General features: G+C 45.7%; 1 protein-coding gene and 1 non-coding gene across 2 annotated transcripts in view; one reads left to right on the top strand and one right to left on the bottom strand.

The window, feature by feature from the left end:
- Positions 1–16,547, bottom strand: part of KIAA1328 (KIAA1328 ortholog) — a 338,663-nt gene that overhangs the window by 298,357 nt on the left and 23,759 nt on the right. The window contains exons 2-4 of the mRNA XM_038744068.1: positions 12,787–12,822; positions 11,556–11,692; positions 6,374–6,468 (exon numbers count right to left, since the gene is read on the bottom strand). Coding sequence (XP_038599996.1) covers positions 6,374–6,468; positions 11,556–11,692; positions 12,787–12,822 — 268 coding nt within the window. The remainder of the gene's footprint in view (positions 1–6,373; positions 6,469–11,555; positions 11,693–12,786; positions 12,823–16,547) is intronic.
- LOC119926152 lies at positions 664–801 on the top strand. Its single transcript, XR_005450055.1, has one exon. It is a non-coding gene; the product is annotated as a small nucleolar RNA SNORA7 (small nucleolar RNA).

The following is a 16,547-nucleotide window of genomic DNA, read 5'->3' as shown; positions in this document are numbered from 1 at the left end:
GGGAGGGTGTTAGTAAAATATTTCCAACAGTACTTTAGGAGTACTAATATTGCCGTTACTGGCCTGTCACGTCAGGAATCCTTTATTTTTAAAATGACAGTTTAAAGACTGTACGCTTGAAATTGAGAGAGGTTTTCCTCTTTCGATCACGGCTTTTGACGTTAATGGGAAAAGTAAGGGAGACAGGATGAATATTGGGAGACAGAATGCAAAGCCAAAAACTGTGAAGCGCTTGGCAAGCTATACTAGGACTACTGTCAACTTCTCACTCTCTTTCTAATTCGCTCAGTGCTTTGTCTCCTGCCTTTGAGCTAGATGCAAAACAATCAGCTTGCAATTGGCCCTTTTTGTTCTCAATCCCCAATAGCTTTGCAGCGACAACGTAAAGGGGAGCCACCTTATTATTATTACCAGGATGATCTAGGATTTTTCAGGCATTTCTCTCCATCACTCTTTCACAGTTCCACCTGGGAGGTGGGTTTAACTTTATCACTCCCTTTTCTCCGATGGGAAAAACTAAGGCCTAAGGAAGGTAAATGGCCCTTGGTTGTTCAGTAGGTGGCTCCAGAACTGCTATTAAGTTTCCTTGGCCACTTTCCAGTCTTTTAGTAGCTTTGCTGCTAAACTAAAAAATGGTAGATCAGTTCTTTATGGGATTTCATGCACCCCTTAGGGTCGTATCTGGAGGGTTTCCAGTACCCTACCGGTCTTGCCTACGGGAGGGAGAGTCAAGCAGAGGCATATCCATTCCATTCCTAGTTTGGGCAGTGGCTAGCGAGTGGAAGGCAGTCTGCTACAAGTCAAAACTCACCCGTGTCGGGCAGCAGCAGCAGGGGAGAGAGTCGAGGGCGGAAAGTCAGGTTTACTGCATGGAAGGAGGCAGTGGTAAACCGCTTCCATATTTTTATCAAGAAAACTCTACTGATACACTACCAGAACGCTTGCAGATGGAGGTGGGGCGTTCCGGGAGAAACGTGTCCACGGCGTGGCTATGGGTCGGAAACGACTTAACAGCATAAGACGACAACAACAGTCAATGCTTGGTCTCAAGCTGCCAAGCCATGCCCAAATGGCACAAACTGGCATTCAGGTGAGGGCTCTGGCCTCCACTATCATGCCTGACTTTAACGATGTGTGGAGTCTCCAAAGGATCCTAGACTCTACAGCCTTACAGCCCTTCAAAAAGGGCAAACTCATCAGAGAGGAAATAATTAACAGAGACAGCATTCTCTTTGGGGGTACTTTTTTCTGATCACTTGTTTCTTTCTAGGGATAAGGGGTTTTGGGGGGTTGGTTTTGTTTTTGGTGGGGCGTTCACAGCGGATGGAATCCTCTCTTTCATTTCTACTTTTGATAGAGTTGGGATTTGTAGTGAGTTTGGAAAGTAAGAGGAGAGTGATGTGGTAACTGTGGATAAACAATGGACATGGGTCCTCTGTAACATCGGGCAGAGTAAAAGTGGTCCAATTTGAAAGCTTCACTAAAATAATCACTTTAGCCCCTATGCTATGATGGAATTCCTTTGAAGAATCCTTTGCTTAAGCTAGCCTTCCTGAACACAAAAATACTTCACCAAGAGGACAAAAATAACAGCGAGAACTACACTACTGTTACTCCCTCTAAAATACAGAAAGCATTGCAGAAAGATGGGATTGAAAAAAAAATACTCCTCTCCAACCAAATTTTCCAATCCTAAGAGCTATAAATACCCCTCAAAATCATCATCATCAGATGATGATGATGGCATGTCGTATTTATTGAGCGCTTACTGTGTGTAGAGCACTGTACTAAGTGCTTGGGAATAGGATAGTATATAGTATACTACACTATAGTATAGTACAGTATAGAGAAGCAGTGTGGTTCAGTGTCAAGAGCCCGGGCATTTGAGTCAGACGTCAGGGGTTCGAATCCCCCTCCACCGCTTGTCACCTGTGTGACCTTGGGCAAGTCACTTCACTTCTCTGGGCCTCAGTTACCTCCTCTGTAAAATGGGGATTAAGACCGTGAGCCCCACGTGGAACAACCTGATCACCCTGTAAATTCCTCAGCGCTTAGTACAGTGCTTTGCACATAGTAAGCGCTTAATAAATGCCATAATTATTATTATTATAATGAAATGTGTCAGGAAGGGAATGCCAATTTAGTACCATGGACAGGTGAGTGAGCCCTCTTAGGGTAGTTTTTCATCTTCATTGGCACAGCGGTAATTCGGGCTCAGACTTTATCAGTGGTATTTATTGAGTGCTTACTGGGTGCAAAACACTGTACTAAGAGCTTGGGAAAATACAGTATAACAGAGTTGGTAGACACGTTCCCTGCCCACAATAAGCTATGTTGGTCAGTGGGTCAACCTCAGAATTTAATTGTGAGGAATACTATCTTCAGATTTCAAAAGCATCAAGATACCTTTTCCCCTGATGGCAGAGAGTGAAACGCTGTGTAAAAAAGAGAGGTTCTAGGTGAAAGAGCCAAATGAATTGCCGTAGACTGCACATTATCAGACTGCTTACAGAGCCCCATGTGGGACAGGGACTGTGTCCAACCCAATTTGCTTGTATCCACCCCAACGCTTAGCACAGTACCTGGCACACAGTAAGCGCTTAAAAAAACCACAATTACTATTATTATTACATAGATTGCACATCTAAATTTACTCTACCAGTCCTCTAGCATCTATGATTCTTCACCTGAGACAAGGGAATTTTTTTCTTACAAAGACAATCACATTTAAAAAGGCTCAACATGACTATTGAAATAAACCAACTCAGGGGAATAAAGCTCAAGCATTCATCATTTGTTTTACTTATATTATTACAACTCTGGTACTGAAAAAGGTAAACCCATACGATCGGGGATGAAGTCGCTTTCATAGAAGGAGAGACTCAAAAAAGATTAAGCTGAGAGGGGGGAAAATGACAAAATCAACAGACTCACGGAAGGAGCCCACTGATGCCTGAAGATGATACAGTCAAAACAAATGTTGGCATATAACATGATACCGCTACGTTACATTCCTCAAAAATGTAGCGGAATCTTGGGGTACATTTCCCCATGAACTTCAATGAATGACTTGGGCTCTGTTGCAATACTAGCTCTGAAACCTACAAGTAAAAATTATACTGTAAATCCCCTCACACCTGTTCCCCATTCTTAGCAGCTTACCTGCCATCCAAGTCTCCTGCTCCCTTATCTTAATAATAATAATAATAATAATAATAATAATAATAATAATGTTGGTATTTGTCAAGTGCTTACTATGTGCCATGCACTGTTCTAAGCGCTGGGGTAGATAAAGGTAATCAGGTTGTCCCACGTGGGGCTCACAGTCTGCATTCCCATTTTACAGATGAGTTAACTGAGGCACAGAGAAGTTAAGTGACTTGCCCAAGGTCACACAGCTGACAAGCGGAGGAGCTGGGATTAGAACCCATGACCCCTGTCTCCCAAGCCCAGTCTCTTGCCACTAAGCCACGTTGCTTCTCACCAGGTATCCTACGCCGGAGCTCCAGGGTTTTTTGTGCAAACTTCACTAGTAGCAATAGCTATTTGCTGCAGCACATGTCGCATCATATTTTGCCTCCCCAGGTCTAGCCCCTCCTCTCCACCCCAGTCCCAGCTATCAAAAAATACCCACAAGGAAAACAGAAGAGATGATCCAACGGCCCTGATGGCTGAACTCCTATCCCACCTCAATCTGTCCCCGGTCCCTTTTTCGCAGCTCGGGCAAAGAGGTAGGGGAAGGAAGAGTGACACTGTACACAGGCGTCTGCAAAACCGATACAGCACAAGTGGTCTGCAGGAGTGGCCACTGGCATCTTTAAGGTTCATTTTCAAAAAAATAATAGCTCGTGGAGAGAGGGGGGGACATAGAAGAAAATGGCCTAATTTCAGGGTTCCAGAGAGGAGCAGGAAAACTTCTGGGAGCAAGATAGAGTGGGAAGAGTAGAGGACAGGACGGCTAAGAAACTGACTTAATCGGCAGTAACTGAAGGTTATCGTCAGGAATGGGCTTACTGACACTAGGACGTCAGCAAATTGTATACGGCAGACCCCCCAAGTTGTACGCAGAGCAGGAAGTGTTTAGTCCCAGGAATCCCCATAAAAAGAAGCTTCTTTCTCCATGCATACTTGAGTCACCCTCTTAAGAAAAGCCCTCCCTTGATCTCAAAGCCCCCTCCAGCTATCGCTTGATCTTCCTTCTCCCACGCCTTAGATTTCCTATTCAAAGATTATTTGACTTCTTTCAGTCAGGTTTTTGACCCTTCATAACTCTATCTAGACTGTGAGCGTCGGAGGCAGGGAACGGGTCTACTATGTTATCTTGTAGTTTCCCAAGTGCTTAGTACAGTGCCCTGCACACAGTAGGCGCTCAATAAATACGATAGATTGGTTGACCAATGACCTCCTTGTAGCCAAGTTCAATAGGCTCTATTCCACTCTAATCCTCCTTGACCTCTCCACCTATCTACTCTATTTATTTTATTTTGTTAGTATGTTTGGTTTTGTTCTCTGTCTCCCCCTTCTAGACTGTGAGCCCACTGTTGGGTAGGGACTGTCTCTATATGTTGCCAGCTTGTACTTCCCAAGCGCTTAGTACAGTGCTCTGCACACAGTAAGCGCTCAATAAATATGATTGATTGATTGATTGATTGATACAGGTTCCCTCTCCTTGGAATCTCAGCCTCCTTTGACAACAGTTCCCTCTCCTTGACCTCTCAGCCTCCTTTGACACTGGTTCTCTCTCCTTCAAATCCTCCAATGCCTTCCCATTTTCCTCCACAGCGAGGAAAAACTCTTTACGATCAGCTACAAGACTCTCCCATTCTTCATATCAGCTCCCTTCATCCACTTCTTTACAGCTTGTTTTCTTTGTTCCTCCTAAGCAAACCTGCTGGCCATTCCTGCTTCTTGACATCCCACCGCCGCCATCTCTTCCATCAACCATCAACCTGGGACTCCCTCCCCAACTAATCCCTCCCTCCCCTGCTCCTCCAACCTCAAAGACATCCTAAAATTCTTCCTCCTCCAACAAACTTTACCCAATTAAGTCCCCCGGCACATCAACCCATTCGCCATCTCTACCACTTATGCATTTATTTACACCCTCCCTCAGCCCTTAGGTGTATACGTACGATCGATAGCCCAGACCTTTATTCTAATTCCGTCATCCTTGTTAGTAGGGATGCTCCTCTTGCATCTCATGTTCCCAATAGGGTACTTTCCTTAAATGTAGTAGTATATTGTAATGTGGCACCCTGCATCCAGGAGGTGCTCAATATAAATACCCTAACTACAACTACCACCTGGTAAATTGTCAAATCGCGGGAACAAAATTTGTTACCACAGAAAGTCACAGGGAACAAACTATTGGCAGGTTAAAAGGGGCTGGATACATTCGTGGACAGGGCACCAATGACAGATTACCAGAGGAAAAGTCAGGGACGCAGAGAGAATGTTAAATAATATGCCTCTTAAACAATAGGATGAACATCAGAGAAGATGAGCATCACACGATTCCTCCCAGCAGCGTGCTGCCGCAGATCAAGATAGAGCACTGGCCAGCTAGGCCGTTCATCTGACTAAATGCCGGCTTATGCTCGTGTTTTAGAACCAGAGACAAAGGAAAGTCACCCATATAGAAACTTTCTGATAGGCCTTTTCCATAAATGAGACTACTTACCTTTAGGAAATAGAAAGGCTCACCATTCATGTATAACGATGATAATTTTGTGGATAACCACTGAGCGGTTCAAGAACTAGGCAGTCTTTTCCCCAAAGAAATCAGGCACGAAAAGAAACGTGAATCAGTATGGCAAAGTTTAGTTGCCTTTTTGCATATAGATCAATAATGAATTAGGTTGCTGCCAGGAGGCAGCTGAGACATGCACCTCACAAAATTCAACTATCCCCCTCTCAGAAAGCATTAGCAGTTAGGGAAGTGACAAGGACATTCTTACAAGAGACAACAATGAAATTATTCCCCTTATCTGTTCAAATATTCAAGCAAAGCTAACTAGGCAGATCAAAGGACAACTGCTGTGACTGATCACAGCAATCCCAACTTTCTTCACGGTGTAATTCAGTTTTCAAAACTTTCCCTCCTGACAGATGACTTCTGAAACGGTTCACTCCAACCAAGTCTGTGATTTCAAATTAAGCAAGCAAATAAGAAAAATGACAAGGTGAAATATCTTTCTGACTCTACAGTCTTTTTCAGTTAGTGGGGCTACCAGCTCAGCTAGGGAAATACTTTTTGCCCCCAAAAGATCAATGACACTGAAAATGAGTTCACCAAAATGGACTTGTAATTGTGTATTTCAAGAAGAATGAATTGTCTAGACACAATGTATTATCAATTGAAGCTCAGTCTCACCTAGCAAGCTCTTTAATTAAGTTTGCAATACGTCTCTTGTCCTCGGGACATAAATCCTTCAGTGATGCACTCTTTATTCCTCCGTCATGAACAGCCTAAGACATAAAAGCTTTATGTTAAAAAAGAATGACTTTTGCATAAACATTTCTTAGCTATTAATAGCAGCAACGTCTTTTCAAGGGGGAATCTTTTAAAGCAGGGGTGGAGATTGCTTTTCACTAGTCCTTTCAAGTCTTCGGTGCTGTCTGCTCACTTGAAGTAATCTATTTTCCATCTCCATATTAATAAGCAGTTGAATCTGTTGTACGTTTTGACCACCAGGATGACGATGGCATTCGTTCAGTGCTTACTACTGAATTATTAATAATAATTCTGGTATTTGTAAAGCCCTTACTATGTGCTAGGCAAGCAAAGTACTTACTAAGCGCTGGGGTACATACAAGACAATCGGGTTGGACACAGCCCTGTCCCACACGGGGCTCACAGTCTTAATCGCCATTTTACGGATGAAGAAATTGAGGCACAGGAGATAAGTGGCAGGGGCTGGATTAGAACCCAGGTCCTCAGACTCCCAGGCCCGAGCTCTTTCCACTAGGTCACGCTGCTTTCCATGGATCAAGCTCTGTTCTAAGTGCTGAGGTACAAACAAGTTAACCAGGAGGGATAATGGCAATTCGCAGCGAGTAAAGTAGCGGGGATATGGTACAGATGAAGTCTGTCTCCTCCTGTAGACTATAAGCTCCTTGTGGGTAGGGAGCATGTCTACCGACTCCGTTGCATCGTACTCTCCCAAGCGCTCAGTACAGTGACCTGCATACAGTACGTACTCCATGAATACTCCTGACTGATGGATGTAGACTCCCCCGGGGAAAGCCATCAAGAAGAACCTCGAGTTGAAACCAGATCAGAGGGAGAGAACTTTTACCACCTGCGTCTGCCAAGATCGGTCACCACGCTGAATCCCGGTGAAAGCCGTGATTCCTGAGGACTTCCGGACTTCCAGGGTACCCAGGATCCCGGAACTAATTGGTCCCACCCACCTGGGGGACCCCCATCGCTAAGCACTGTGGTACGACCACCCCAGGGCATCACCCCTGGGCTTCGATTGCACCATGAAGGGAGGACTGTGTGCACGTATTGTATCTTCCCCAGCGCTTTGCAACACAGTAGGCACTTATCAAATACGCATTATTGTTGTTAGACGAGTCACCTGAGACAGCATCTTCACCATTCCCGCGAGCCCCTAATACCGGCCGGTCCAACACTGAAATTCTGGACCAGGGATGGTAAGAATTACTGGGACTCAGTCCTTGGCAACAAGCATGTCTTGAATTTGTATCATTTGTGTTTTTTCTCCCCCAGTGCTTTCCCATCCATTCTCTCTTTTCATCTTCCTAACCCCCCCGGGAGGTAGGGAGAAACTAGTGTTAGGTCAATTTTACGGAGGAGGAAACTGAAGCACAGAGCTGGGTGACTTTGCCTGAGGTCACCCAGGAGGCTAGAGGCAGAGATGGAACTAGAACCCCAGTTCCCGGACTCTCAACCCGAGCTCTTTCCTTCCGGCTACAGTGACCACAAGTCGCTGTAGAGGAGTAGTGTGGAAGGAACGATGAAGGAGAAAGGGTCGGAGTTTCAAAGGAGGGGGTCTCTTGGACCATAAGGTCCTTGTGGGCAGGGAACGTGTCTACCAACTCTATTGGATCGTACTCTCCCATGCGCTTAGTATAGTGCTCTGCACGCAGTAAGTGACCAATAAAGGCCACTGAGTGATTGATGGAAGGAGTCAGTGTGCCGAAGACATTTTATGTATTGTGAGTGCACCTGGGGCCGTCTTGGGAGGGAAGCACAGAGAGTGGGCAATCACTTCCTCTCTCTCTACCTCCACTCCCACAGCTGCAAAATGGGAATACGGTATTTGCTCTCTCTGCCCAACAAAGACTCTATGAACACACAATGAAATCGAGAAGCAGCATGGCCAAGCAGAAAGAGCACGGGCCCAGGAGTAGAGGACTTGGGTTCTAATCCCGGCTCTGCCGCTTCTCTGCCGTGTGAAAGTCACTTCACTTCTCTGTGCCTCAGTTTCCTCATCTATAAAACAGGGATTCAATAGCTGCTCTCCCCCTCCTCTAGACCGTGAGCCCCTGTGTCCACCCTGATGAACTTGCATCTACCCCAGTGCTAGTGGCTGACAAATATTAAGCGCTTAACAAATACTCTGTTATGATGTGAAAGCATTTTGAAGGAAAATGTGTCAACCACATTCAAGGGATTGTTATTCCCATTCAGGACTGCGTGACTGGTACTGGGGGTGGCTTGCCATGATCCTCATATTCTAGGAGTCACCTCAAAGATGATCCCCAGGGGGTTCTGGAGAATCTCCCGTAGGGATGCTCTGCCCCACAGTCGGGCTGCTGGGAGTCACTGAGGGAAGCGGTGTGGCAGGGCGGAAGGAGCACGGGCTTCAGAGTCAGGGAATTTAGGTTCTAATTCCGGTACTACCATTCACCTGCTGTGTGACCTCGGTTCTTCACTTCTCTGTGCCTCAGTTACCTCATCTGCAAAATGAGGGTTAAGACTGTGAGCCTTATGTGGGACCGGGACTGTGTCCAACCTGATTACTTTGTATCTACCCTGGTGCTTGGTAGAGTGACTGGTATATAATAAGTGCTTAATAAATACCACTAAATAAAAAAATTTAAAAAAAAAACTGCCATGGATGACAGCCATGAGCCTAGTGTCCTTCTAAGAATACCACAATAGTCTTTGTCGTTTTTGCTTAGACCATTTCCTTGGCCCTCAGTGCTTTCTGAGAATATGGAAATGCCTGTGATTTCAAAAGCAAGTCTGAAAAATACAACTTAATGAAACAAATTTCTGCCCGGGTATCTGAGATCACGGAACTTAGCAAAGGCTGCCCCTGCCTTAAATAAAAATAGTCGATTTCCTTAAGCACTAACTGAATTATCCAACAGGCGTATTAAAATGACTCAAAAGAAAATGGAATTGTGATATTCTTACACAAATAACTGTCTCATGAAACTTGGGGCAAATTAACTCAGATAGGATCAAATGAAAGGAACTTGTTTTGAAGACACTCAACTCCGATTTACTCTGACCCCTACCAACTTAGTCAGGCTCTTAATATACAACTAAGCTATGATGAATCAATCTACTGGGAACTGAATAAGCACTCCTCTACTAGCTCTAAAGTAGGTATATAACTCCCACATGCCCAGGAGAGCATCTAACCTTTTATAAATGGAGCCTAGCCAATACTCGGGTACTACAGGGGGAGAAAAAGCCACTTCAGAATGGCCAGCCAGGAAAATGACTTTATGAATAAACCCGTCTATTTATCTAGAATTTCCTCATAAGAGCTCAGAGCACATTTGAAGCCTTTTGAAATCAAGACCCTCCTGATCATCTTGCCTCGAGAGACACAGTGATGTTATTCCACTCCATGGGATACAATTTGGCTCTTTCTGCCTTCTTTTGATTTTTTTTTTTCATTAAATTAAAAATAAGTTGTCTGGAAGCACTTTGTGTTTCAGACTGCAGGTTAAATATGCTAAATTTTTCTGGGCTTTTTCAAGTAGGTGCTTGATATTCCACACACTGTTCAAAAAAAAAAAATGTGCATGAGAAGGTTTTTAATGGAACTTGAGCTAAAAGTTTTTAAATTTCAGGAGGTGCTAATGGACTATGAAAGGGGAAGCTGGTGAATTTTTTTTTAGAAAGGGCTGGTAGTCCTATCCCAAGACATAAAGCCCCCCAAATTTCTCTCCTCCCACAGTTCCACTGCAAACCAACCACTCTTCCACCTAAAATCATTTCTTCTAATTTTCCTCACTTGTTCCCCAGTGCTTCTCACAGCCACTGAATATTAAAAAGTTTCATGCCCTGGAAGCTGACTGGTGGAAATGAATCCTCGTGAGGAAGGCCCAAATCTTTGAATAGGAATTAGCCCAATAAATACAGAGTTCAAATGTCCTCCCATTTCTTCTCTTTATGGTAATTTAAGCAGCTAGTTTGGCAATGGGGAGGCCAGCTTCCCCAGGCACGGGCCTGTATGATTCATTTTTTTCTTTTTTGGGATTTGTCAAGCGCTCACTATGTGCCGGGCACTGTATAAAGCGCTGAGGAAGCCACACGATAATCAGGTTGGACACAGTCCCAGTCTCACGTGGGGCTCACAGTCTTAATCCCCGTTTTACAGGTGCAGTAACTGAGGCACAGAGAAGCGAAGTGACTTGCCCAAGGTCACACAGCAGACGAGCCACGGATCCAGGATTAGAACCCAGGTCCTCTGACTACCGGGGCCCGGGATCTTTCCACTAAGCCAACCTGCTCCGATTCACTTTTGTTCGGTTTTTACGGCATTTGTTAAATGCTTACTATGTGCCAAGCACTGTTCTAAGTGCTGGGGTGGATACAAGTTTCTCAGGTGGGACCACTCTATGTCCCACCTGGGGCTCACAGTCTAACTAGGAGGGAACAGGCATTAATCCTCATTTTACAGTTGAGGAAACAGAGGCACAGAAGTGAGGCGGCTTGCCTTGCGACGTGAATAACTGGACGGTGAACTGCTCGCCCGGCACCTTCTTGAATTTGGGTGATGATGACTCCCTCTCTAGGACCATTTCTGAAACCTAGGCAAACGGCCCTCTTGAACTGCACCAAAGCCCGAGTCCAGGCTGAAGCAGGGGCTGGCGATCCCTAATAGATGTACCAGAGCGCGGCATGCCAAGCCACTGTGGCTGAAGCCTGAAGACCGGGGGAGGGATTAGATGAGTTCTAATTTTCTTAACTATGGTATTTATGAAGCGCTTGCTATGTGCCAGGCACCGTATTAAGAGCTGGGGAAGATATAAGAAAGCCAGAGCCCACAAGGGACTCACAGGCTAAGCAGGAGGTGGAGCAGGTATTTAATCCCCATTCTCAAATGAGGAAACTGGGGCCGAGAGAAGCTAAGTGACTTGCCCAAAGTCACACCGCCGACGAGGGGTGGAGCCCGGATTGGAATCAGGTCCTTACTCCCAGGCCCATCCTCCTTCCACTAGGCCATTCTGCTTCCCCTAATTCTAGTGGACTCTTCCAGTCTATAATTCCACGATAACTCTGCAACCATATTCCTCCGAGTCCGACCGACAAGAAATTCTGATGAAATACAAAATCTGGAAACCTGTTGATGTGTTGGGTCTCCTGCACCTTTGAAGGCATCCATGGAGGCCGGAGCAACAGATGAGGCGGTCTTCAACTTGATGTCAGTTTTGTGATTTCTCGCTGGGTGTCTCGTTGAGGTGTTTTCCGCGGAGATGCCTAAAGATGACCCAAAAACAGGATTTCAGAAAAAGGAATTCTTTCTGACTTTGCTCGAGTCCTTTCATCAATTGATCAGTCAATCCACTGTATTTACGGAGCGCTTACTGTGTCCTAAGCGTTTGGGAGAGTACCCCACAATACAACAGACACGCTCCCTGTTCACGGCGGGCTTGCCGTCACCCCCGCCTCCCCAATCTCAACTGTCTGCTGGGGCCCAGATGAGAAGCGGATTATTAAGACCCTAACAAACAATAGTCGGCTTCATTTTGCGACTGCCCGTTTCCCACGGAATTCCAGCGGGGCGCTTTGATCTTTCATTTGGGGCTGCAAAGATGAGGCATCTGCTTCAAAGCCAAGTCCCAAAGGCTTATATTAATATCTTACTTTTATTAAAAGTCTACGGTAGCCTTCCATTTCCGCTGAGCCCCTGTAAAAGTGACCCTCCGCTTTGGAGACCACCGTTGGAGAAGGAATTAATATCCTCCCTATTTATGAGATTAGGGAGACTTCAGGTCATTGCCCGGATCCTGGATTCCAATAAGCTTCAAAGGCACGTTAACCTCTCCCGGAGGAGAACAAATTTTCCACGGAGATTTTACACTGCGGTCTTGCGTTTCTAAACGCATCACCACGGATTCTCTCCAAAATACCTCAGAGACTCCGGGTTCTTCTTTGAAATTTTCAAAGCTGGGTCTACGGCTATTATGAGAATGAACGGAAAGGCAAAGGCCACCTCCTCGACCCGAAATTTAAGATGTGACTTTTGTGTCTCGGTAACTGAGGCGTTCGAGCAATAGCACAGACCCTGTCCCGGAAAGTTTAGAAAACTGCCCCAACCGAGTCTTGCCTCATTCTCAGTACATGGGAGAAGAAAAAGGTCCAAATCGATCAAATCAATCAACGGTATTTATTGAGCGCTTACTACGTGCAGAGCACTGTACTAAGTGCTTGGGAGAGTACAATATGACAGAGTTGGTGGACGCGTTCCCTGCCCATGACAGGCCAATGAGGAAACGTAAGGAAAACATCCCAAGGAATCATTACTGTTTCCCCCGACGGAGGGAATCCGGGAGACGCTACAGAAATGGTACCTGGAACGTAAGCCAATAGCTGCTCCTCGTCTGAAACTGGGTACCCGACCGTTAAGGAAAAAACAAAGACAGATCTCCAAAACACCGTGACAGCTCAAAACCAGACCCCACTCAATCAGAATTTGCAATAATTCAGCCGCGTACTTACACCCTGTGCTACACTGCCTTTTCCCTTTGTGATCACGTTTTCCTTTTGTGACCAACAAATACGATTAAATGAATAAAGGAATGACCACAGGAGGACGGGCGTTGATCGAAAGAAGGAAGCTTTTGATTTCAATCAAATAATCCATGGTATTTCTTGGGGGCTTCCAGTGTGCAGAGCATTCTACTAAGCACGTGGGAGAGTACAGCACAATAAAGCCAGTAGATCCAGGAGCCTTTAATCAATTGGTGGTATTTATTGAGTACTTTCTATGTGCAGAGCAATGTATTAAGTGCTTGTGTTCCCTGCCCATAACGATCTTATAACCTAGATGGGAAAACAGACATTAATACCTATTACTTGTACATATTTACTATTCTATTTATTTTATTTTGTTAGTATGTTTGGTTTCGTTCTCTGTCTCCCCCCTTTTAGACTGTGAGCCCACTGTTGGGTAGGGACCGTCCTCTATATGTTGCCAACTTGTACTTCCCAAGCGCTTAGTACAGTGCTCTGCACACAGTAAGCGCTCAATAAATACGATTGATTGATTGATTGCTCTGCACACAGTAAGCACTCAGTATATACAACTGAATGAATTGCAAGCAGCAGGAAGATCTAACTGCCTGGGACGCCTAATCCATCACTAGCATTTACTGAGCACCTAAAAGGTGCAGAGTGCTATACTAAGCACTTGGGAAAATACATTCATTGGAGTTGAGAGATACCTGTCCCTGCCTTCAAAGAGCTTACAACCTAATGGAGGGGCGGGGGGGCGGGAAAAAGCAGAAACAAATTATCAACAACTGGTCAGAATAGGAAGAAAAATAAATTGATACAATAAATGATAAACTGAAAAATAAATTATAATGATGGAGCTTCCCATTCAAAACGACGGACACATCTCAGCCCCATCACATCACACAAGAAGCAGCATGGTGAAGCAGATAGAGCACAGTCCTGGGAGTCAGAAGGTCATGGGTTCTAATCCCGGCTCCGCCACTGGTCTGCTGTGTGACCTTGGGCAAGTCGCTTCACGTCTCCGGGCCTCAGTTACCTCATCTGTAAAATGGGGATCGAGACATGGGACGGGGACTGTGTCCAATCCGATATGCTTGGATCCATCCCAGTGCTTGCCACAGTACCTGGCACATAGTAAGCGCTTAAATACCATCATCAATCAATCAATCGTATTTATTGAGCGCTAACTGTGTGCAGAGCACTGTACTAAGCGCTTGGGAAGTACAAGTTAGCAACATATAGAGACAGTCCCTACCCAACAGTGGGCTCACAGTCTAAAAGGGGGAGACAGAGAACAAAACCAAACATACTAACAAAATAAAATTAATAGAATAGATATGTACAAGTAAAATAGAGTAATAAATATGTACAAACATATATACATATATACAGCTGCTGCGGGGAAGGGAAGGAGGTAAGATGGGGGGGATGGAGAGGGGGACCTTTATTATTATTACATCTGGTACTTTGTGAGATGCACATACTGAGGCAGGAAGTCCACGGCTAAGTGCAGATGGAGCAATCAATCAATCAATCGTATTTACTGAGCGCTTACTGTGTGCAGAGCACTGTGCTAAGCGCTTGGGAAGTACAAGTTGGCAACATATAGAGACGGTCCCTACCCAACAGTGGGCTCACAGTCTAGAAGACGGTGGTTTTCCGCCCATTTTGGGCCAAGGTGCTGTGAGCCAGCAGCCGCGGCAGGTCTGACACTGCCCGTTCCTGCCCAGCCAAGCCACCTCTCAGAATTCCCCAGATGCCCAAGAAGTTTGGAGACCTCCATTCCCAACAGCCCTGTGCCGGCAGGCTTGCCCCCGCTTCCGGCTGCTACACCTAACCTCCGTAACTAGGTTTGGGTCAGAGTTTGGTGACAGCAAGAGTCACCATCTATGTGACGGGAGCTGTGAATACACGGCGTACATAGCTTAGTGCAAACAATTTCGGGAGATAGCCAGAGAAAAGGGGTGTCTGGGACATAATTCGGGAAGCTCAGCATAATAATCATTTAAAAAAGGATAATAACAGCGCATTTGCCAAGTGCTATGTGCCAAGCGCTGTACTAAGCGTTGGGGTAGACACACGATCATCAGGTCCCATACGGGGCTCACGATCTAAGTAGGAGAGAGAACACGCGCTGGATCCCCGTTTTGCAGATGAGAGAACTGAGAGGCACAGAGAAGTGACTTGACTGAGATCACACAGCCGGCAAGTAAGTGGTGGAGGCAGGATTAGAACCCGGATCCTCGGATTCCCAGACCGAGCTCTTTTCACCAGGCCGAGTCGAAAGTCAGTGTACAAGAAACAAGTCCTCGGCACCGTGGTAAAACCCTTTTTTGAATAGATACTTCCGCAATTCAGCCCTGATTCCTGGACCGTGCTCTTTTCACCAGGCCAGGTCTAAAGTCAGTGTAACAAGAAACAAGTCCTCAGCACCGTGGTAAAACCCTTTTTTAAATAGATACTTCCGCAAATTCAGCCCCAAGCCTGAAGGAATTTTAAAGTCTGGGTAACCATGGGCTGGCTACTCTTGAGCCTCACACAGCACACCTGGGCCCCGACGTTCTTCCGCAAGGAAATTATTTTTCCTACGCTCCCTCCTCCCCCAGCCCCGCACTCCACAGTCCTCCCATCATGGTCCCCTTCTCCTCTTCTGCCCACTCCTCGGCCTGCCCGCAGCGAGTAAGGAAGCATCCACTTTGGCCATGGAAAAACCAACGGGCAGAGAATCGGTGCCAGTGGGTGCCCAGGGCTGGGCCCACGGCCTCACCTCTACCTCAACATGTCCAAAACCAAACAGTGCATCTTCCCTTTCAAACTCTTTCCTCCCGCAAGACTTTCCCGTGTCCTTAGACAATACCGCCATCCTTCCTGTCTCACAATCCTAAAAACTTGACATTATCCTTGGCTCATCTCTCTCTTTCAGCCCCTACGTTGTCAGTCACTGGATCCTGTTGATTTTAGCTCATCATCTCCAGAATTTGCTCCCACCTCTCCACCCAAACTGCTGCCACACTGGTTCAAGCACTTATCAGAACTTGTCTTGACTCCTCCCTCTAGACTGTAAGTTCCTGGTGGGCAGGGAATGTGTCTACCTACTCAGCTGTACTGTACTCTCCCAAGGGCTTAGTACAGTGCTCTGCATACAGTAAATGCTCAATAAATACCAGAGATTGATTGACTGACTATTTTATCAGCCTCTTTGCTGGCCTCCTTGCTTCCAGCCTCTTCCCTCTCCAGTCCATCCTCTGCTCTGCTGCCTGGATCATCTTTCTAAAATATCATTCTGCATACAACTCCCCACTCTTCAAGTTTCTCATCATCATCAATCGTATTTATTGAGCGCTTACTATGTGCAGAGCACTGTACTAAGCGCTTGGGAAGTACAAATTGGCAACATAAAGAGACAGTCCCTACCCAACAGTGGGCTCGCAGTCTAAAAGGGGGAGACAGAGAACAAAACCAAACATACTAACAAAATAAAATAAATAGAATCCCATGCCACTGGATTCAAGGCACTCAGCTCTCTCCCTTTTATTCAATCGTATTTATTGAGCACTTACTGTGCAGAGCACTGTACTAAGCACTAATTTATCCT

This window comes from Tachyglossus aculeatus, chromosome 3 (genome assembly GCF_015852505.1).
Source record: "Tachyglossus aculeatus isolate mTacAcu1 chromosome 3, mTacAcu1.pri, whole genome shotgun sequence".
Taxonomy (NCBI): Eukaryota; Metazoa; Chordata; class Mammalia; order Monotremata; family Tachyglossidae; genus Tachyglossus; species Tachyglossus aculeatus.
This window is presented reverse-complemented; position numbering and strand designations above follow the sequence as displayed.